Source organism: Berghia stephanieae, chromosome 3 (assembly GCF_034508935.2).
Source record: "Berghia stephanieae isolate SIO BIC M18660-M18661 chromosome 3, UCSD_Bste_1.3, whole genome shotgun sequence".
NCBI classification, from domain to species: Eukaryota; Metazoa; Mollusca; class Gastropoda; order Nudibranchia; family Aeolidiidae; genus Berghia; species Berghia stephanieae.
In genome coordinates, this window is record NC_088362.1 from 95,490,833 (window position 1) to 95,515,249 (window position 24,417).

Here is a 24,417-nt window from a genome sequence, read left to right on the forward strand (position 1 = left end):
TTCATTAATGAATCAAAAAACAACGCAGCTGTATATAGATAAGAAGATCCCAATAGCTCAGTTGATAGGATACTTATTTCACACGCAAAGGGACTGAGATCAATCCACATGAAGTCTGAACCCCCTGACCACTCAGCAGTGATTGGGAAGCTGCTTCTGTTAGATCTGGTGGAAAGTACTTTGCCATAGACTGGCATCCTGTACAAAGGAAAACAAGCAATTGCTACTGTCATATCATCCTTCCTTCAGAGCCATTAGGCCATGGAGCTGGAGTTTCTCCTGGTTTCTATAGCGTGAAATGGACAATAGCAATTGTTTACTACCTTTTTGATAGGACGCTACTCAATCACTGCTCGGTGGACAGGCGGGGTCAGAAAAAAATCTAAACTGCACCCTTTGATTGTGAAGCGAGTGCTCTAAAAACTGAGCTATCGGGACCCCCAATATTTTCCATAGCATAGAAACCTGGATAAACTCTAGCTGCATGGGTCTAATATATCTGGATATATTTCATTCAAAACTTAACTTTTTTAAATACACAAGCTCTTTGTGGAACTGTGCTTTCCGATTTTCTCTTATTCGTTATCTTTATGTATATGATTTCACATTTAAGAATTCTTTTTTCAAATTATTGACAAATAACAAAATTTTGTCAGTCTTTGTTTTTTCTTTTTTTTAAATACCCACCATTATTTTAAAATGGGACAGAATAGGAAAGATTTCTGTCAAAAGATATATCAAAGTCTAAATAAAGCATGACATTAAAATGTAATTCAAACTGACTTCATGCAAACAACAAATACAAATGATATTTCAAACAAATAAAAGCTGGGACACTCAAACATATTCAAATAAATAGATTTTCCAATCAAAATAAACATTTTAAACATTGACAACCTAAATTATATAATTATCTATTCGAAATTTTAAAATACTGAGCATTATTTAATTTCAACAACATTTCAATATCAATCAATTATAAAATATAATAATGATTTAATTCACATTATGCAGATATCGACATCACACCAAAGTCCAGTGTTTCAGTTAAATAATAAAGATCTTGTATCATGTGAAATTAAAGCAGATTTGACCAGCATACGATTATATCAACATCGTAATTTTATTGATAAGGTCAGTAATACATTACCTGCCTGAGCATCAAACGAAAAATATAACATTTTAAAAATAAGTCCAAATTTCAATAAAAACAATCTAATTCAACAAAAAATTCAAGATTCTTAACCTATTTCTATGAATTGTCAGTATAAAATGCTTTAAATTTAAATAAAGTCATTCAGGTAGGTCACATACCCATTTCTTGCAAACAAAAAAACAAACAAATAAACCCCACCAATTTCGAACAATTTATCCTAACCTTATGGTTAAAAAATCAGAATCTGAAGAAAACAATCTAAATTTGGCCAATTTTAGCTTTTATAAAAATCTGCATTTACCGATTAAATCTGTATAAGTGGCAGATCTATAAATAGATCTCCTGAAGGCAAAAAGTAGAAATTATCTGACACGATCATCCATCAGAGTGAAAAAATTATTGCTATAATTGATGACAGAAATGAATAAATTGCCTTACAAACAGAACCTGTATTGAGCAAATTGGTAATGACAGTAATTGAGACCCTGCAGAATTTAGTCCAATAAGTGATTTTGAGTTTGATGTAATCGCCCAAGCTAAAATCAGAGTTACAAAATGAGAAAGCAGACTGCCATCTTGGGTGACATCGAATTCAAGGATTCAAGCCAACAAAAGCTCATCTCCATCTTCAACATGAAACCATTTTAGGGTCCCTGTATAATTCCAGTTAATGTTCTCTTGAGCTTTCCACTTGTTATTGGTTTCCATTTATTTTCTGTTTTGTTTTTGTTTTTAAGGGTTTTACGGCGCTTGCAACACATTTAGGTGATATCAGCGCCAGTAAAAAGGAAGAAAATGAGATAGTAAAAAGTTCTAGAATTACAATTAAAGCACCCAAGAAAAAGTAAGACATAGGGTAACTGGGAACAAATAGGAATCAGATGTAGATTCCAAGAGCACATCACCAATGTACTTGGTTTGAGATCACCTATAAGTCTCATCCGGACACAAGCACAAAATCCAACAAAGAGAAATAGACTCAAATGCGTACATTATACATTCATAATAACAAATATAATAATACATAACAAAGAGATGATTTACAAGGAAAAATAATATCATCTCCCAAAACAATAACTATGCATTTGACTGTTTCCCTCTCAGCTAGGACTCCGGCCAGGGCCAAGACAAAGACAGAAAGCATGTTGGAAAACAGATAAAAGGGGATAGAAGACACAGTATGTACCCCCCTGCCCACTACTGGGAAGTCAGGAACCCCACCCAGCATTTATTTTCTGGTTGTTCTTGTATGCCTACATGACATATAAAGACATTCTATTATCATCGCTGTAAAGTCGATATATTAGCTCTACACGTTATACCGATAACCATGTCAAATCTTGTGACACATAATATTATAATGACTATAAAAAGCTTTTAATGGTTTTAAATAAATACAGGGTGAGTGTGAGTGGTGTTGGTGTTGGTGACAATTGTAATTGTGGTTGCAGTGGCTACAAATCACCTCAAACTCGTGGAAAGGCAGGGAGGGGCAGAGACACCTTTGAGGGAAATATTAGGCATTTCTATAAGAAGATGAGATTGAAGTGTTAGAGATATCAAGGGTGCAGACAATTATCAATTATTTATCAAACCAAAACAAGGAGGTGGTGTATAAAAAAATTGATAATGTCTTTAAAGAATGGTAGAAATAAGAAGAAAAAAAGGTTTTCAAGGCCCCAAGGAGCAAATTCTTACATATGACAACACATCTCAAAAAAATGGAGCAAAGGCTCAAAAATTATGCTTAACAATAGTTTGAGTTCAACAAATTGCCTAGTAACTTATTGCAAAGCCTTGCTCTGTGACTTAATCCTATTCCTGGAGCACAAACACCTAAGAGGGAACCATTAAGATGATAATAGGATCAGCATCTATTGGCTGTATCACAAGTCACCAGCCTTCTACAACCACACAGTGGAGCAACTGCCATAGCATTCGTGCCCTGCATCAATCGTGTATTTACAAATAGACGTTAAGCTTGGGTTTGATTTGTCATTTTACACAATGTTATTTATATGGTGTTATGCTGTGTGGTATTTAAAATCAGGCAAAACATACTGAACAGTTCCATTTCATAATTGAATAAAAACAAATACAATAATCTCAAAAAGTGAAATAAATACTAGATAACACACTATTTCTACATAAGTCTAAACCCGTTTATCTTATAAACAATTTTCAGGCCTCTGGGCAGAAAATTATTATTTTTAAGACGGTAAATCTAAATTTCAGGAAGTCGAAAATTGCATCGCATGCATTTTACATTTCCATTGTATATTTATACTCAAAATGAAAACACCAAAAAATTATTACATTAATACGAACATTTAATAGGGAATATTGTTATGTCATAGTGACACACCAGGGGTAAAACAATGAAACTAGGATGCAGAAAACTACAATCAGATTGTGAATTGAAAATAAAGAAAAACACATCAAATGCGGGTGGGGCGAAAACACAACACGTGTAGTTGCTAGACAACATTTACCTCCTCTGAAAACGGGGAATTTGCGAGGGTCGGTAAGGACTTGCCTTTTTTGTGGTTTGACTCACACTGGATTCAGGAACACTTTTTTGTTTGGTAAGGGAAGGCCAGGGTTAGATAATAATAGTCAATATAAGCAATTGTAAAGCCATGCACATTCTTTTGTGATGGTGAATGGGGAAGCTTTGTGACGTCATCAACAATGCATACGTAAAAATACAAATTAAAAATTAAATACTACAATACAATTTTCAAATAGGGATTTTCAGAAAAATTAAAGACATGTTGTCAAAAAAGCTCCCTTCTTAATTCTGAGACAATTCAAAAGTCATCATCCTAAATCCATTTTACTAATAAAAAAATTATTGTAAATAAGATCATCAAATATTTATTTCAGAAACAGTCATTAAAATTCACTTTATTTTTTTAGGATTGTTTGTTTCTTTGATTCATCAAAATGACTCAATTTAACAGAGTTAGTCGGACTGTATGAAAAAGATTATCTTGAATCGAGTCGACAAATACCATGAAAGGAATAACCAGGCAATTCTACCAAGCCTGTATGGTGTGAAAATGGATGGCACTGCATTCTATTTTAATGCATTGAAGAAAAAAAAAAAAAAGAGAGAGATACTAATATTCATATTCGCAAACAAAGGCTTTAAAATTCTGTGAAGACACATGCACTTGTATGGATGCAATAATCTTGTTTTTTGTTTTGTTTTTGTGAGAGAAAAATGGGTTGAAAAAAAACAACTGAATGAATAATAAATGTTAAATCGTTTAAAAGTTATCAGTATAAAAGATGGGTGAGTAAAAATCAACCTTCGGAAGGAAGCCCTGGATCGCTCACAGATAAAACTGAAAATGAATTTGTATGGATTCAAAGAAATACCAACAAAAAAAAGACAAATTTGATTATATATTTCATATTTAATTAATTTGATGATATAAGTAACAAATTTAAATTCAGACCTGCAATTGGCTACATAAACTGAGGTGTGTAATAAAAGATCATAGGCTGGCATCTTCTTTTGTAAGAAACAAAAATGAAAATTGAAAAAAGCTAAAATACCGATTCAATATAAAATGTCGATAACAGAGAGAAAGAAGGTTTGAATAAAGAAGCCAGCGACGTCTTCATGTCTTAAAAAATAAAAAGCAAGTTCCATTAGAATGAGTTACGTTTTGAAAAATAATCAAAATTGAATCAGAAGAAAAATTGGAACGAGGAAGGAGAGGAGCGGTATGAAATATTTTTTTGGTCAGAATGTACCCAAAAAATTACAGGTTTTTAATATTTTTCCTGATTGAAAATCTGCACGAAACGGAGTCTAACAATGACCAGGTCTCAATTTAATTTTGAAAAATAATCTGAAAATAAATAAAAAAAGTTGAAAACCTTTGTCATGAATAAGAAGTAAAAAAAACTAGGAAGCATCTATGATATAAAACTATCAAAATGAAAATATTTTAAAACACACAAAAATCACAGATAAATCGTTTGAGATGATGGTAGCTAAAAATAATCAGAATATTGCTTGACTTTTTTTTCTCTCAAAAATCAGGAATTAACAGTACTTACAGGATTTCACAAAACAGAAATAAAACAATGAAAACTTTGTCAACAAATCAATGAGAACCAATAATGTCTAAATTCACACACAACAAATGACAAAATGACCACCACAGACGTGACTTGGGGAATGATGTATACAAAGACAGGTAGAATAAAAAATATTGAAAAGCCTGTGATAGGATAGGTAATTGCTCTATCTAAATCCATTTGTGATCAAGATATGTCACAATTCACGAATGACGATAAAACAACTTACTTTGAAAGAGTGTTAAAACTGACAGGAGAGGCCGGATGATCATCAAAGAATGGATCGTCTTCTATATCACTACTGCCTTCCCCTACCCCTCCATTGCTGCGTGCTTTCGATTGCACAAAGGTGTTTCTGGGAGGTGATAAAGGGGATGGGGGGGACTTTGGTGACTGAGGACAGAGAGAAAGGTAAGCATAACAATATCAAAATCTAAACCAGCTTTGGATTACATATAAAATCCTTTCCTCTCCCTTAACTAGTACTTGATAAACTAATTCCATGACAAATACGAGATGAGAATGTGATCACAGCATCCTGAGAACATTAGGTTCAAGAAAAAGCTACCTGTTTTCTGTTACAAAGCAGTTGTCAACTATAATGTCTCAAATTTATCCAAAATTTAATTACTGTCTAAAACCCAATGAGTATTATATTCCACAGATTCGAGCCTCAGTTTAGTCTCCCAAACAAAACCAAAATCTGATGAAGACAAGAGCCTTCTCCAAATTTAGTCTCCTATAATCTGGGATTCCATCCATGACCCTGTGAGATTATCCAGCAGCTTGGATACATTTTAACTCTTTCCTTACCGATCATTTTCAGTATTTCCCAAAATGGCAGGCTTACTAGCAGAAAATTTTATTTTTAATACTCAGAACAAGCTCTTTACAAAACATAAATTTATGTTCTTATTGATTAAACAAAGATCATTCTTCAAAGTTTGTAATGTACAAAATAAATCTGAATAAGAAAAATGCTTGTTTTGTTTTTAAGGGTTTTACGGCGCTTGCAACACATTAACGTCATATCAGCGCCAGTAAAAAGGAAGAAAATGGGATAGTAAAAAGTTCTAGAATTATAATTAAAGCATCCAAGAATAAGGCAGACAAAGGGGAATTAGTTCAAACAGGCAACAGATGTAGATTCCAAGAGTACACTATCAGTGTAATTAGTTTGAGATCACCTAAAAGACTCATCCAGACACAAGCGCAGGTCCCCACTGAGAGGAATACACTCAAATGTTACAAATCATATATAATAGATAAACAAAACATAATACAGTGCATAACAGAAAGATGATTTACAAGACAAAAAATATCATCTCCCAAAACTAACTATACATTTAACTGTTTCCCTTCTAGCCAGGGTATCCAGCCAGGGCCAGGACAAAATCAAGTAATCCCAATCCAAGACAAAGACAGAAAGCATGTTGGAAAACAGATATAAGGGGATAGAAGACACAGTATGTATCCCCCTGCCCACTATGGGAGGTCAGGAACCCAACCCAGTAAGAAAAATACATTTTGTGTCTTAACAAATGTGACGATTTTGCTGCAGGTGGTATGGAGAGAGTTAAGAGACAGCTCTATATCTTTCTCTATAAAAATACTTGTAGTGAATAAGTGAATTATAAACTGGCCAACTTAATCGGACAGAGTTTTTTGTTTTTTTTATGGGTTTTACGGCGCTTGCAACACATTTAGGTTATATCAGCGCCAGTAAATAGGAAGAAAATGGATAGTAAAAAGTTCTAGAATTACAATTAAAGCACCCAAGAAAAGGTAAGACAAAGGGGAACTGAGAACAAATAGGGATCAGATGTAGATTCCAAGAGCATACCACCAATGTACTTAGTTTGAGATCACCTAATGGTTTCATCCGGACACAAGCACAAAATCCAACAGAGAGGAATACACTCAAATGCTTACATTATACACTAAAAATAACAAATATAATAATACATAACAGAGAGATGATTTGCAAGGAAAAAAATATCATCTCCCAAAACAATAACTATGCATTTGACTGTTTCCCTCCCAGCCAATACTCCAACCAGGGCCAGGACAAAACCCAAGTAACCTCATTCCAAGACAAAGACAGAAAGCATGTTGGAAAACAGATATAAGGGGATAGAAGATACAGTATGTACCTCCCTGCCCACTATGGGAGGTTAGGATCCCCACCCAGTCGGACAGAGTATTTCTGTCAATGTGCTAAGTAAAAGGAAATAGGGGGAAAATGATGGTACTTTCCAGATAGTCTATTTCTTTGGTGTAATCTACACGCATTATCATGAAGGGGCGGGGCACAGTGGTGAAATGGTCTGATGCTTAAAACCTTGCACTTTGATACAGAAGTTCCTTGGTTTGAGCCCCGCTTCAAGCACTTTAGTTTTTTTCCTTGGGCACAATTATCAACCCTTATTTTGCTCACTTTAGACAACATGGGTGATACCTTTTGACATCAAAATTGGATGGCCTATTTATATTCCTTCATGAAATCCCTAAATGACTGCATCTGATAATGCCGCGTGAAAAGCGTAATTAAATTATCACGAGGCCATTTAATCCGTATCCATATTTCCACTTGTGTGTGTGTGTGTGTGTGTGTTTATGCGTTTGAGGAAAGGTGTGCGTGGGTCAGTGTCAACGGTAATTGTTTGTATAACTAAATTTATGTAAAATGATCTCCGAAAGCCTGAGGATAAATATTTATAGGAACACACATTATTATAATTACTATTATCATTTTTATTATGATTATTATTACTTTTATCATTATTATTATTATTATCATTAGCACTATATAATAGCTCACAATAAATAGTAATAATAAAGGGACATGAAAAGCTGCTTAAAAATGACAAGATTGTTATTGGTATATTAAAATTATAAAATATACATTTTTGCTGATATCACCTTTTATGTCATTTACCTTATCTGTGGATTTATGACTGGGGGAAATGATATCTGAGACATCGCCTGCCACAACCGTTCGACAGAACAGGAAGAGTCTTTTGTACATGCCCAGAAACTCATCAAATTCAATGCCTGAAATAAACAAATGATTCATTGCATTTCAATATAAGATTAACTTATTTTATACAAGTTGAGAATCAATATTCTTTCTAAAAGGAGCATTGCTGACCTTACCTTTTAAAACAATTTCAAAGACATTATAGCACAATTATCCATTACATTACTTAAAGTTGTGAAAAGAACTAAAATGTTCCTCATTACTGCAGAAATAAATCTTAATTCATTCAATAATGGGGACCGAATTTTATTTGAGAGCACAATGGCCTAATCTAAACTAAAAATTCCACCAAATATTCCACTAGACATTGTTAAATCAATAAAAGATTGTTAGTTTATTGTTGATTTAGTGGATATATCAAATTTGAGATGATCTTAAATTTTTAAAAATCACAATGGAACAAACACATACTATTTGTTTCAAACTCAATGTTTCTATGGAAATATCGAATATCACACAATTCCTTGAACATACAATACATTCATTTAGCAAATAATGAACATGAACTATTTGGAAAAACGCATAAATAGGTTTTATCAGAAAAAAAGTGTTTCCAATTACTAGTGAATTATTCAAGGAGATGCTGGATGTGACCAACTTTACATTCAACACAATTGCATGCTCTCGTGATTTTTAGCTCTCTCACAAAGCAATGGGTCAATAATCGTCATTAGTTTCCACTCCATTTCTAGGTTCACAAAGACTCTTGTGTCTACCATCTGATCTTTTAAATAATCCCAAAGAGAAAAATCTCGAGGGTGCAAGTTGAGTCTGTGAGAGGCTTAAGGATGCCACACACAAAATCCAATGACACAATCACCAAATAGGCTTAGATCCAGATAAAGGAATGCTTTGCAATGTGAGGAGGTTCAACATCATGAATAAACCATTGGTGATGTCATTCTTCTGTGCCACGTCATACAATCGACCCACAGACTACCAAAAGTGACTCAATACCTTAATCAAGCTGCAGTGACCAAAGTGCTAAAAGCGCTGAACCAAATGGTCCTTTGAAAAATCATTCTTACCCATGTTTATTAGAAACCATTCACACATGTTCTATCTTTGATGGACAATGCCATGAGTAATTCCTTGATGAATTAAAATATGCTATGTCTTCATTTTAAGATCATGGTTCAAAATGCAGAAAGTGGAGGTGTTCACCAACCCAAGTTCATGACAAATCAGTGTACAAACTACTTCAGTGTCTCATCTACATTAATGTAAACTCTTGTGATATTTTCATTGGTACACGCTCTTTTAAAGATATCAACTTCCTTTCTCAAATGACAGACAACCGCTTTTTAAAAACTTCATCACCGTTTTATGATTATTTTGACACAAGGCACATGTAATTTGAATTGGGAATCAATATGATACTCCCTGCAAAATTCAAGATGAACTCATGATCCAGTTATCTTTCCACATAAAAATACTTTTTGTGCCGATGTCCAGACATGGCTACTGCATCCATCAATTTTTCAACAACACAAATTTTAGTGACGTATTTTGAAATTTGAATGTTCAAATTTACTTCCTTTCAAAATGGTTTGTAAATCATGACAATGAGAAAAATTGGGTGAGGAACATTGAGTTTGAATTAAAATAAAAATCAACGAACTACTTGGGCTATGCAGGAGATAAAAATTAAAATTGGTAAAACTGGTAGAACAATATTTGTTCCTTTGACATTTTTGTAATTTGTTTGGGGGGGGGGGGGGGGGGGGAGGGTTGAAGTATGAAACGGTAGAGTAATATTTACTAACTTTATCTTTTTATCTTTTTTTTTTTTTCAGTGATTCCTTTACACATTCAAAAGCAAGACATACAACATACTTGTATTAATTGTTTCAAAGCTAACAAAAGAATATAATCAGTCAATTAATTGTTCTTATTTTAGGGGTAGGGGGGAGGGGGTTTCTTTTTTTTTCTTATTGTGCATCAGCAATGTCTGCATGGCAGAGTTTGTTGGATTAGAAGAGAGAGAGAGAGAGAGAGTGAGAGAGAGAGAGAGAGAGAGAGAGAGAGAGAGAGAGAGAGAGAGAGAGAGAGAGAGAGAGAGAGAGAGGAGAAGAACAAATTTGAGCATTATTATAAAAAATGCATTCCAGAGATGGCAACCTGTGACTAAGCTTAACATACATGCACATGAACACACAAAACGCAAGCACAACATGCTATATTACTGTACAACACAGTTCATCTGACAACACAGTTCATCTGACAACACAGTTCATCTGACAACACATTTCATCTGACAACACATTTCATCTGACAACACAGTTCATCTGACAACACAGTTCATCTGACAACAGTTCATCTGACAACACAGTTCATCTGACAACAGTTCATCTGACAACACAGTTCATCTGACAACACAGTTCATCTGACAACACAGTTCATCTGACAACAGTTCATCTGACAACACAGTTCATCTGACAACACAGTTCATCTGACAACACAGTTCATCTGACAACACATTTCATCTTACAACACAGTTCATCTGACAACACAGTTCATCAGACAACACAGTTCATCTGACAACACAGTTCATCAGACAACACATTTCATCTTACAACACAGTTCATCTGACAACACAGTTCATCAGACAATTGTAACCAAAAAGACAAGTGGATTGTACATTCGCGCCATGTGACAAAAAAAGCGTATTGGAAATGCTTTTGACAACACTACATCATCATACTCTACAACCCATGACCACTTAATTCATGAGAATAAGAGACAATGTCAAAATGATTTAGAGAAGATTAAAAAGGAAATGTGTTTGACACAGACGTAAAGCTGAAGACAATGTGTCAGCCTACCTGAACAGTGCAGGTATCCACAAGAAAATGGGACATATAAGCACTTTGCTCTTTGTGAGACGTGTAAGACATCGAAATCGAATGAGCAGAATTAGGAGAGGTGGCTCATTGACTATTGATTGTAACATCATTTGTCTCATTCTAAAAAAAGATGGTAAAAATTTAAACTAAAGGTTTTTCTTTTTTATAAAAAGATGTTTTTAGAGCCTTAAGCCTTAAGCCCAATGGAGCTGGACTTAATTTTGGTTTTTGTAGCATTAAATGGACATTTGCTTGCCACCCCTTAGGATGCTGGTTTGTTGCAAGGCATTTTCCATTTGATCCAACTACCAAATCACTTCTGGCCATCTAAATCAGATTTGACACTGGTCCAATTGTTTACTTTGATTTGAGTATTCCACCAACAGAGCTAATAGAACCTCTAAACAAATGTAAACACTAAATAAATCATACAAAATCAACCCCTGATAATTCAGACATATTTTATCGCTGTTCCGACAGAACGTAGAAATTCAATTTTCAAAAGTACATTTGACAATTTTACCATTCAAACTTACCAGACTTATACTTGTAAAAATGCATCCAAAACTATTCTAAAATATTAGACTAAAACAGTTAATTTCTAGCAAATAACTGACAACAAAGTTTAATGTAGACTTTTGTAAGGTTCTGGTAAGAGTAGAGATCGTTTTTTTTATTGTTTTTAATGGTTTTATGGCGCTTGCAACACATTAAGGTCATATCAGCGCCAGTAAAAGGGAAGAAAATTCTAGAATTACAATAAAGCATCCAAGAAAAGGGAAGACAAAGAGGAATTGGTTCAAATAAGATACAGGTGTAGATTCCAAAAGCACTCTATCAAAGTACTTAGTTTTAGATCACTAAAAGTCTCATCTAGACAAAAGCACAGGTCCTCGCTAAGAGGAACACACTCAAATGTTTTACAAATCATATATAATATAAAGAAAGCATAATACAGTGCATAACAGAGAGATGATTTACAATGAAAAAAAATATCATCTCCCAAAACTAATTATACATTCGACTGTTTCCCCCTCAGCCAGGGCATCTGGCCAAGACCAGGACAAAACCAAGTAATCTCATTCCAAGACAAAGACAGAAAGGATGTTGGAAAACAAATATAAGGGGATAGAAGACACAGTATGTACCTCCCTGCCCACTATGGGAGGTCAGGAACCCCACCCAGAGAGTAGAGATCAGGAAACCATGTAGATGTAACCAGAAATGCAGAAACAGGAACTGGGAAAATATTTTTCTTTTTCAAATATGACATCCGGGTTATCAAACATGGTTGAAATGAAAGTGTGATACACTCGCTTTATATGTGACAACAAATAAATTACAATACAAAAATAAATGGGGGCTTCTATACTAAGTAAATGGGTTCAAAGCAGTTTGCAAGGAGTCCCACAACATCAGCAACTATTAGCATGCAAGAAGATACACATTCACAATTAAACTTCAGCAGACAATGATGTTAACAGCCGGGTACCCAAATTACACTTGAGTATGGTAAGAAAATGCGAGTATTGCCCTTTTTCACAGGACCTAATTTTGCGAAACCTATAGCAAGACTCAATTTTTTTTAAATATTGGTCACAAGGTCACACAAAGTAGGACACATATCTGAAGACAAAATACCACAAAATAGATTTCTGTAAGATGCAGAGACTTTGACAGTGGAATTGTTTAGCTTCCTAACACATCAATCACTCGTCGTTGGAATAGTTTGGGGTTTTTAAGTTTTTTTTTCAACTGTAAAATGATTAAATACTTGAGTCATGATCAAAATAACCAGATCACAAATGATATTGAAATTTATGCTTGACAAGAAAAATGATATTGAAATTTATGCTTGACAAGAAAAATGATATTGAAATTTATGCTTGACAAGAAAAATGATATTGAAATTTATGCTTGACAAGAACAACGCACAAAGGGAATTGCCATTGAATTAATGTTGGAAAAACAATTAAAGACTGAAATACTTTTTGTACAGCACTTAAGAGATTAAAATTCACTTTGAAATCAAATCATATGATATACAACAACACAGACTTTTTAGCAACATTTATCAAGCTATCAAAAAGCTCATACATAAATTTGAAGGTAACATCCATATTTTCCCATGCACTCCTAAACATTATTATAATTGTGAAAATGGCAGAATCTAAATTTTGTTTTTAAAGACTTACAGGGTTGGCCAACTGGCATGCCAAATTTTAAAAGAAAACCAGAATTAAAGCAATTGTAATGTACAAAATAAATAAATTAACAAACCATGCCAAATTTGCTCGAAGAATTAGAAAAAAAGGAAATAAAAATTGTCTTTATGAAAAAAACATAAAAGCTGAAAAAGTTGCCCCGTATCAATTTATGTCCTTGTCATTAAAAAATATTTAAAAAACAAAAACAGAGAATAAAAACATCAATGTTCGGAGAATTCAAACAAATTGTTTTGGAAATCAATTGCAAGCCTGATGTAGGCAAAGATGCTTTGCCACAGACAAGAAACAATTTTTTTTTTTTCCAATAACAAAAACGTTGATCAAAATGAAAGATTTCCACTATTACTATTATTTCCAGGAATGGTCATTTAGACCTTATACTCTGTTGTTCATTTTTTTAAAAACATCTTACAAATCATATTTTCAACAATATTACTCTAAAATAAAAAGTCAAATTCCATAAGAATAGAGTCCATAAGAATAGAGTCAGTTTATAACATAATACAATTTCTGAACTTTGCTGGCTTACGAGTTCAGACCGATTAAAGTTCTTAAAAATCTATAAAATTAGACCTTTGCTTATTTATATCAACAACAAAAAAGGTGATAATCAAAATACAGAAATCATAAATATCTGCTGATGATTAATCAATCTGTCAGTGATTTTCACCTTTGACCTGTCAAAGAATGGCTTGATCTATAAAATATGCTGCACTGACAATAGTCAATGGAGTCAGATATGACACTAAGCTGCTAGACGCTATGGACTGTAAAAAGTAATCAACAAAAATCAATATAGCAGTTTCAAAAAAGAACAAAATACCAAACATGGAACATCTCAGGCTCAAAACCCTTCTTCAGCCAACACATGAGAAAATAAAAAACTTTCATTCATTGCACATTATTCATGCTACATGTTGTAACATCAATCATGAACAAAATAAATCTATATTTCAATCATCATATCATTTTCATGCCGAGCCAAACGAAACAAAAATGGATTAGTATACCTTTAGGGGTCAGGGAGTAAAACGCTGATAAGAAAATGTGAATAAATTTTGTTAAAAGTTTAAACAGAAACAAAATTAACACATTCGTTATTAAGTGTCCATATAAACTGTAAAAAAATATCTAAAGAAATGAAGACACCTGTGTATCATTGATGTATTCCATCAATCTGACCCACTTGTAGAAGATTATATAAAGTATGAGTAGAAGTCATAAATCAAAGTCATGTGGCAAAATAAAAAGCAAAATTTAAAAATTCAATCATATTAATGCAGTCAGGGCTGTTAAAAACTCGAATCTATATATATATATATATATATATATATATATATATATATATATATATATATATATATATATATATATATATATATATATATATATATATATATATATATACATATATATATATATATATATATATATATATATATATATATATATATATATATATATATATATATATATATATATATATATATATATATATATATATATATATGTATGTATATATATATATATATAATCATCTTTGTTTTCAAACGGACCCAAAAACAGTAATAATATTCCTATTTCCTGCATTGACATTTTTTATCCTGACACCCCTAAACATTATCAAGGCATGCCTTCCCTCCATTTCAAATTTCAGAAACATTTTATGGATAAAACTTCAAATTTCAGGAATACTACATCAGGCAATTGCAGTCTTAAAAAGAAAGTTAGACTGAATTCCTACCTCTGAAGTCCGGGGTTCAGGTGCAACTGAGACCCTCCTAGTCATAGACTGCCCTCTCCTCCCATGCTGGAAATGGACTATTACAATTCTAAGGGTGCAAAATATCCATTCCCGCAGTACCAAAACTAAATAAGATGAGTAGCCAACAGTGTACTCTAATATGACCAATGTATTGGAGGTAGCTTATAATAATCTCTATCATTAACCCCCCCCCCCCCCCCCCCCCCCCCCCCCCCCCCCCCCCCCCCCCCCCCCACCCCACACTCCTTACAACAATTTAATTTTTTCAGGACAAAAAATAAACTTCCATATTTTCCTGAGTTCCTTTTTTTTTTCCAAAATCTTTCGACAATCAGAGAATTCCAGGACAACAGACACGCCTGTATTATTCCTGTAGCTTCTCTCTTCTTATTATAAAAATAAATAAATAAATAAATGATAATAAAAATAAATAGCTGAGACAGAAGTGGAAAAAAAGAACATTTTCTCAGACATTAAAATAGCATCAGTTTTATGTAGTAAAGCATGGAGGATAAGTTTGTTATTCGATAAAATCAATATTAGTAAGTTGGTAGTCAAGGAATCATTTGGGTAAAACTTACAACTGCTGAAGTCTCTGTCCACAGCCTTGAATTCATCGTTGACGTAACGTTCCAGCATGTTGCGATGGAAAGCAGGAAACATGTCTAGAAAAAGTTCTCGAAGTTCGTCTTTATCAATCGAACCACTACCATCCTGGAACACATCAAAAATAAATGCACACACAAATAAAATATGTAACATATGTTACATGGTGGTGTAGCAGTACAATCTACTAATCCCAGAGTTCGAGCTGGTGATCAAGCCCTCATATTATATCCTTATAACAGGCAGTTTGAGAACAGCTTATTCCATCCACCATACAATGATTGGGTATCTAGGTCTCAGTGATCTGGTGGAAAGTACTTTGAGACTAGCATCCAATCCAAATGGTAGTGAACACTTTTTACTGTCTATTTAATACTACAGAGATTAAGATATACACAACCCTGTCGATCTTTTATTTTATTCTTTCTTTCCACATGAATAACCAATCTCCTTGTAATATACGCATTTTGTTTTAATTAATCTCAGGTTTTTGAAGGACAAGCAAAAATTCCAAACCGACAGTTAGGAAAGGATGTTTAAGTTGTTCAAAGTTTGTTTTTTCACAAAGTAAGTATATCATCAAATTCAACAAACAGATAACAAAGAGTCTTCATAGTGATGTTTCACCATTGCCCAACATTTTGTTACGTTTTTAAGTCAATTTGGCAGGCGGACCAACAAATTTGTTCGATATCAATACAAGTTCAACCAAATCATGATCATATTGATTTTGCCCTTTTATAAATTCCCCAAAAATGTTTAAAACTCAATAGTTGTTTTTCCACCTTAATGGCTAGAGGAACAAAAATAGATTTTTGGTTGGATTTTATGTGGCCTTCCATGTGGGTAGCAGCTTTTACTTTGGCAACTGGATTATTTTGGGGTGTTTTTTTTTTAATTTTCTTATTAATAACAATTTGTCTTTTCCGCCCATCTGAATATACCAGTTTTATCTATGTCTATGACTCTTTTTTTTTAAATCATCAAATAAAAAAAAAAAATCTCTCTGCAGTTTCTCTCTACTTGTTATGGAAAAGTGAGGAAGATGAGATTGGAGACTCACTTTGTCATAATAATCAAACTTCTGCCTTGCATCTTCAACTTGTTTGTCTGTCAAACTCTGGTGGGATGGAAGAAAGAACAAAATAAATTAACTGATTGTGATTGAAAGAATATGTTAGCAATATGCCAAAGAGAAGAAAAAAATATTCTTGAGGCTTTAATGATTGTTTGGACAATGTGATTCTATGGACAGGATAAAACATTGATAAAAAGAATTTAAAAATTGAGAATAAATCGAAAATTATACTAAATCATGTGACCATTTTAAAATCAGACCCAAGTTCAAGCCAACACCAAAGCACGCCAGCAACGCAGCTTTGCTCTTCCTGCCGATGACGGCCTTGTAAATTTGTAAAGGCCCCTCGGAATGTCTAAAAAATCATACTCTTTCACCACAAATAAAAATTAATACCAAGTAAAATAAAGCTTTAAACTGTTAAGAAATTCATGAAATGAAGGAAAGAACGGCACTTTTTTATATGTAATTTATTCATGAACGTAAGACCAAATTTTCTGGCATTATTCGGGCAAAGGCGTTTCATCTTACTGATCCCCGTGGCAAAGGCAACATCATGAGATATCAACAGTATATCAATAATTGTTTAAATTCTACAAGATATTGGAAAGAAGGAAACTTTTGGACAAATTTGTCATAATTCTAATATATATTATATATGCATAAGTATGTAACACATCGAGTCCACCTGAAATTATGTAAGGATGAAATGAAGGTATTTAAAACAAAATAATTAAAATGACAAAATTCAAATTTCTGCTGTTTAAGAATCTATAATCAAGGTCCTCAATGAGATAATTCATCTCAAATTTCATATCTTATAAATCATTTCAGAATCCGGTCCAAAATGACAAAATACCAGATAGAAACTGTTGATCACTATTGTGTGAGATGTATTTTCGACGTAAGCCATATCCATTGTCATTTACAGACAATAGGGACAGTGGATGAACACAGGCCATTAATGCCAAATTGTTTTTGGATTTGTCTATAATATAAATTTGGATTTGACTACAAAATGTTACGTAACTGGCACCAGTTCCATTATTTGATATGAAATAAAAGAAACTGAAAGATCATTCATCTAATGTATTTTGATCACTTTTCAAATATTCAAACTATTGGTCAATTACAAGACTCATAATTTGGAGCAAAATTTTTTAAAATTTGAAAAGAATATGAATGAGTATCAAACTTCTATCAAAAAATAAAGTATAACGTCATGCAAAAGGTAGAAACCTGATAGCCATTTCCCCCTTATTAAATGTACAAAACAATTTTTGTCATACAAAAGGGTGATATCCACCCACTTTGATAGAAACTAAGACCACTGTAATTTTTGGGTTGATTTTTGCTTTAAAAAAAAGGAACTAATAAGTACAATATTGGTTGTTTATGTATGTATGTATTAACAATTCTTTAAGATATATTTACTAAAGCTATTGATTAATCTTGATGCGAAGTGATACAGTACAATTAGCTGATCCATCCTATCTAGTGATATATATATATATATATATATATATATATATATATATATATATATATATATATATATATATATATATATATATATATATATTTATATATATATATATATATATATATATATATATATATATATATATATATATATATATATATTATAGCCACCATGAATACAAAAAGCATTTGGATTAGAAAGCTATATCATTCAGCATATTTGTATAATATAAGAAATAATAAAAATCCTGAAAACACTGGAGAGAAAAAACCCTAGAACCACAGGATATTCATTCTAAGCAATGTATCTTTTTAACACACAATTACAAATAATATAATACAAATTGTAGTGCTGAATCCATTAGTCAGGTAGTTACTACCTTTGTAATACATTGCATTTAGAACTTACAAGGATTTCACAATTATCAAAGTTTTTAAATAGTACTGCCCTAAAAACTCTTGTGTTTTATAATTTATATTTTCCAGGATAGATCTAGTGATCATCTCCGATTAACTGTTCCCAAAAAAGGCTCCAAAAAGGTTTCTGATAGGTTTTTTTCTCATGCTGCCCCTTCTATTTGAAACTCTCTTCCAATTTCCTTAAGAAAATGCAATACGGAAGCTACTTTAAAGACAAAATATTAAGACTTATTTCATTAGGAAATATTTGATAGATTAAAACCATTTTCCGTTTACTGATTATTTTTCATGATATGAATGTCTTAAGCACGTTTTGTGTATAACCTGTAATTGTAGTTTTGATGTTTGTATTGGAAAGACACCTAGAGCTGTTTGTTTATGGAATGGGCGTGGTATAAATGATTTACATTCATCATAATTATTATTATTATTATTATTATTATTATTATTATTATTATTATTATTATTATTATTATTATTATTATTATTATTACTACAAGCAACTAGAAGAGATGAATATAATTGACTGCCGGAATCATCTTGAAAGGGACCTCACACTTCAACCAGTCGACTATTGGACTCACAAACAAAATTAAAAAGGAATCTGTATGTGATAACAGAATTTCCATGGACACCCAGAGTGACTGGGTAGCTAAATTTAACATGAAATCAGCTCAACGGTGACTTTCTTAATAAAGACAATATCAGCCAAAGCATGTCCTACTCACCAAGACTATAACTGTGACACTAATATTAATTCAAATATTAATTAAATGTACCAGGGCACATCTTTATTTTCAAATGTTCTGACCAAACAATTCAGTGTCAACACAAATATGTAATCATATAATCTGATTGCTCCATTGCTGTTGCCCGTATGACAACAATGACGATTTGAAATAACACAAGATTAAAAATGTTTCCTCTCCTCAACGACTCTCCTGATGTTAGTTGAATACAAATATAAATTGTTAAATGTCATGGGCTTGTTAAAGGTAAAACCTCCAATCAAACCCTTAAGCATAAAAAAAAATGGTGTTGAGAAAATGACATGCAAATTGTCACTGTCTGTTTCTCCTTTTTTCATCAACGGCCAAAAGAATGAATAAAATATAAAGATAAAATTTTTTATGGATACACAAGAGTGAATGAAATTAAAAGAACCAGTTTACCAGTTGACGTGCCATCATCTATGACAAACACAAACAAAAGTCAAGAATGTTAAAATGAATCAAATGATAGGGTTGGTTAAAAATAAAAAGATGATAAATGAACCAACCAACATTTTAATTATACAATTCTGGGCCAGATATAAACACTGAAATAAAAACACAGTAGCAACAGAACTCTGATCCAGAGCTGCCAACATAACAATGTTTGTATAGGTGAAATGTCTATCACATTTTAGTAGATTTGATTGTTTAAAAAGATTTTTAAAATGGAGTTCCCATCAGAGACATTCTTTTATGTGCAATAGATTCATATGCAAAATGTTTTACTACAACTGCCAACATGTTGGTTAGTCTATGATTCAAGCTACGAATAAAATAGATGCAAACCTTGGATAATTGCTCTCTGGTCCCCTGAGAGTCCACACCACCAACTGTTGAATTGTTGAGCACACCATGGCTTCCGCTGTGAATAAGGTATGACAACAACGGGGAGTTCCCCTGACCTTTGGGTGTCTGGATATTCAGCTCTTTGATCAAATTGGCTCTCTTCAGGTTTCCGTTCTGTTGGACAGGACAGATCGATATCAAAATGTACATAACAATGGTGGTAACAACAATAACAACAATGACGACGACGAAGAAGAAGAAGAAGAAGAAGAAGAAGAAGAAGAAGAAGAAGAAGAAGAAGAAGAAGAAGAAGAAGAAGAAGAAGAAGAAGAAGAAGAAGAAGAAAGAAAAAGAAGAAGAAGAGAAGAAGAAGAAGAAGAAGAAGAAGAAGAAGAAGAAGAAGAAGAAGAAGAAGAAGAAGAAGAAGAACAACAACAACAACAACAACAACAACAACAACAACAACAACAACAATAACAACAACAACAATAATGATGATGATGACCAGAGAGAAACACCAAATCTCTTTTTAAAATGAGTGACACAGGCACCACTTTATGAATGATGCTGTTTACTAGAGCAAGCACAAAATAGTGGGTTTTTTAATGGGGTTTGTTTTTTTTGGTATATAAATTATAAAAAAGCATGAGAGATTGTAAAAATAACATCTGGGTAAGCCATTTCCCTTTCATTAATGGGTGGAGCAAGACTTTTTATTAATTATTAATACAGATAAAAAAACACATTATGATTTGTCCTTGATTCAATCATCTATTAAATGTTATGATTGCCATGAATGCAGTCAGCTATCAAACTTTTTCATTGTTTTAATCCAGTCAATATAATTAAAAATTATGATTGTCAGTAATCCTTTCAGTTATGGTTGCCATTAATCCAGTCAGCTATTAGATTATTGTCACTAATCCAGTCAGCTATTAGATTATTGCCATTAATTCAGTCAGCTATTAGATTATTGTCATTAATCCAGTCAGCTATTAGATTATTGTCATTAATCCAGTCAGCTATTAGATTATTGTCACTATTCCATTCCACTATTAAATGCCATGATTTCCTTAATGCAATCAATTATCAAATATTATAATTTTCATTAATCCAATCAGTCACTAAATACTATGATTTTCATTAATCCAATCAGTCACTAAATGCTATGATTTTCATTAATCCAATCAGTCACTAAATGCTATGATTTTCATTAATCCGATCAGTCACTAAATGCTATGATTTTCATTAATCCAATCAGTCACTAAATGCTATGATTTTCATTAATCCTCAGCCATCAAAGATTACAAAAATGTCATCAATTCAATATGAAGCATGACCAAATAAAAAGTACCAAAGCCGACAATGTTTCTTTGAAAACAATAAATGAAAATGAAATAAATAAAATAAAATAAGCAAAATAAGAAGAGGAAACAGAGGCTTCTCCGAAAGTCAGGAATAGAAACAATTTAGGTCATACCTTATTCATTGTCGAAAAGCTGAGAAATAAAAACCGTAAGGAGATACAATGAAATCTACCCCCTTAAGTCATAACAATTTTTTTTTAATTTAAAAAAAACATGATAATTTTTTTTATAAGACTGACAATAAAATTCAGTCAAACTGTAATTCAGCTTTAAAAATCATTGAGAAAAAAAATCGAAATGAGAACACAGAACATTTTCATAGAGTTGTAAACAAACAAGTATACTGACCAAACCCGTCTCTGGCTTGAAAACTGCCAACGTAAACTCTAGATTAAAAAATTCAAGGAATTCCTGGACCAACCCAGCAACCAATTTTCCTGCAAATAAAACCAAACATGATTCAGAAAATAAACACGATAAATGGAAATGTGGAGCTCGACTATGGAGGATATGTTGGGTTTTTTGTTTAGGATTTGATCACAGGGAATACACAGCAAAACGAGAGTTGTTAATGGACTTCATCACTTCTATACTATTAGTACTACATGTGTGACAATGTAAAATCAAAAATATTTTTAAACATTCATTTATAAATGTGCCCAACGGTCTCTCTCCACAAATGCACGAGCAACAAACAAACAAAAATGCTTTATTTCTCTTTTTAAAAGGAATTACCTCTTCCTTAAACATTAAAATTAGAAAACAAATTTTTAAAAAGTAAATTACCATCTTGTGTTGATAAAAAGTTGCGTAGTTCTTTGTTGAGAAAGGGTGCTTTCTGTTGAGATAAAATAAAAAGCAAAGAACTGATACATCTCAATATCTTTTTTTAGTCTTGACTTAATTCTCTTTTCTTATGCAGATAATTTGGGGAATTATAAAAATGTGTATTGTATTAATCCATAAAATGATTACATTATTGGTAGCAACGACTGAACTACTGCATTAAAAAAAAATCTTTTTAAACACACACACACACACACACACACACACACACACACACACACACACACACACACACACACACACACACACTCACACAAACAAAAGAAAAAGCAAATTTTAATGTTACAAAAATTTACCTGGCAATTTTCTTGGTCTTCAAGAGCAAGAAAAACACTGGCTCTTAGTTGTGCCTGCAAAAGGAAAAAGAAATACATGACAGCATCAAATTCAATCCAATTAAGTAAATATACAGGGTGATTCTGGCAGAGGCAGAGGTGCTAAGGGCTAAAGACAGAGACCTTGCTCTCTGAACTCTCTGTCCGTCTGTGCTTGGCCTGCCAGATCCCTGGACCTTACTGTGTGTGACTTTTTCTTGTGAGGGTGTTAAAGACCAAGTTTACCTTCCACCACTTTCAGCAAATTCTCCGGGCTCGAGTTGGGATTGGCAGATTCAGAATCAATCATTCAATCATCAATGGAAGTAGGGGTCTTCATCAAAATGAGCTGGTGGTGGCTGGTGAGTTAGTGGCGGTGAGTCGATCTTCACTTCAAACTTCAGTGTGTCAACTATGAATAAAATCTTAAAAGAGATTTTCTTTTATGATAAAATAAAAATTCAAAAATAAATTTACCCTCAATTTTCCTAAGGTACCATTTGTCTCAAGAGTCTGAGCGACTAAATCGCGAAGTTCTGTATCTTCGTCGGCGGACATTTTCTTATGATACTATTCATACAAAAAAAGATTGTCTTGTTGCACGCGATTTGTTGATGTAGAAGAGTACACTGAAAAAGAACGGTAAAAAGACATTACTTTCTATTTGTACGAGTATTTTGATATATAACTTTTACAGTATTGTGTAAATAGCAAAAACATGCGCCATCTTGTCACAAATGAAAACAACATTTCAGACATGCGCACAAGTAATATATTTTTATGGTTCGTTTTGGCCCGTAAAATTTAAATTTTTTTTAATGAAACAGAGAAAGAGAACGAAAGCAATGCAATTTAGTTTAATTCTATGAAAACATGATATATCGTACCAATGAGGGCGAGTATGCGCAGTAGTTAGAGCGACGTGTTAGAACAATTAGAGATCAAAAGCTTACTGTCAGCCAAATTCTCATTATTTTTTTAATCATCATCCTTTCACACTGAAGAAGTAAACGGGTCGCTGGGGCGCATTAGATTTAGCGAAAGTTAAGACAACGTGGACTTATTATTATTATTATTATTATTATTATTATTATTATTATTATTATTATTATTATTATTATTATTATTATTGTTATTATTATTATTATTATAACAATAATAATAATAATAATAATAATAATAATAATAATAATAATAATAATAATGATGATGATGATGATGATGATGATGATGATGATGATGATGATGATGATGATGATGATGATGATGATGATGATGATGATGTAAAAAGTAGTTCGAACCATTGAGCCCATGGAACCTGGGTTTATCCAGGTTTCTATAGCGTAACAGACAATAGCAACGGGAGCAGCTTCTAATGGCGTTACACTACTAAGTTATTATGAACTATACATGCCGCAAATTTCTCGCTGCATTCGTGCACGGTCACGTACTCGCCCGAAGCGTCGTTATTACGTACGCTGGATATATTACTCTGCGTTCCCTGGTTCTTTGCCACAGCGCGTACACTTGGGACAGGTGGAAAGTCCCCACCAGATGAAACGACGCTGCCGTAAAGCAGGTTCTCAACCGAAGTATATTTTTTTTCCCCGCCACC

General features: G+C 32.8%; 1 protein-coding gene across 13 annotated transcripts in view; it reads right to left on the bottom strand.

Annotated features, from left to right (window-relative positions):
* LOC144968902 (centrosomal protein 43-like) overlaps positions 1-23,417 on the bottom strand; it is a 34,990-nt gene extending 11,573 nt beyond the window's left edge. The window contains exons 1-12 of one of the 13 annotated variants that reach the window (XM_078907730.1): positions 23,280-23,415; positions 22,785-22,838; positions 22,429-22,480; positions 21,991-22,079; positions 20,276-20,449; positions 19,889-19,906; positions 16,800-16,856; positions 15,712-15,844; positions 14,376-14,399; positions 8,190-8,305; positions 5,481-5,644; positions 3,649-3,729 (exon numbers count right to left, since the gene is read on the bottom strand). In XM_078907730.1, coding sequence (XP_078763856.1) covers positions 3,649-3,729; positions 5,481-5,644; positions 8,190-8,305; positions 14,376-14,399; positions 15,712-15,844; positions 16,800-16,856; positions 19,889-19,906; positions 20,276-20,449; positions 21,991-22,079; positions 22,429-22,480; positions 22,785-22,838; positions 23,280-23,360 — 1,043 coding nt within the window. In that variant the 5' untranslated portion in view covers positions 23,361-23,415. Of the gene's footprint in view, positions 1-3,648; positions 3,730-4,470; positions 4,507-5,480; positions 5,645-8,189; positions 8,306-14,375; positions 14,400-15,711; positions 15,845-16,799; positions 16,857-19,888; positions 19,907-20,275; positions 20,450-21,990; positions 22,080-22,428; positions 22,481-22,784; positions 22,839-23,279 lie in introns of all 13 variants that reach the window. The other 12 variants (XM_078907734.1, XM_078907735.1, XM_078907731.1 and 9 more) reach the window with 12 other exon arrangements.
* Positions 23,418-24,417: the final 1,000 nt, after the last annotated feature.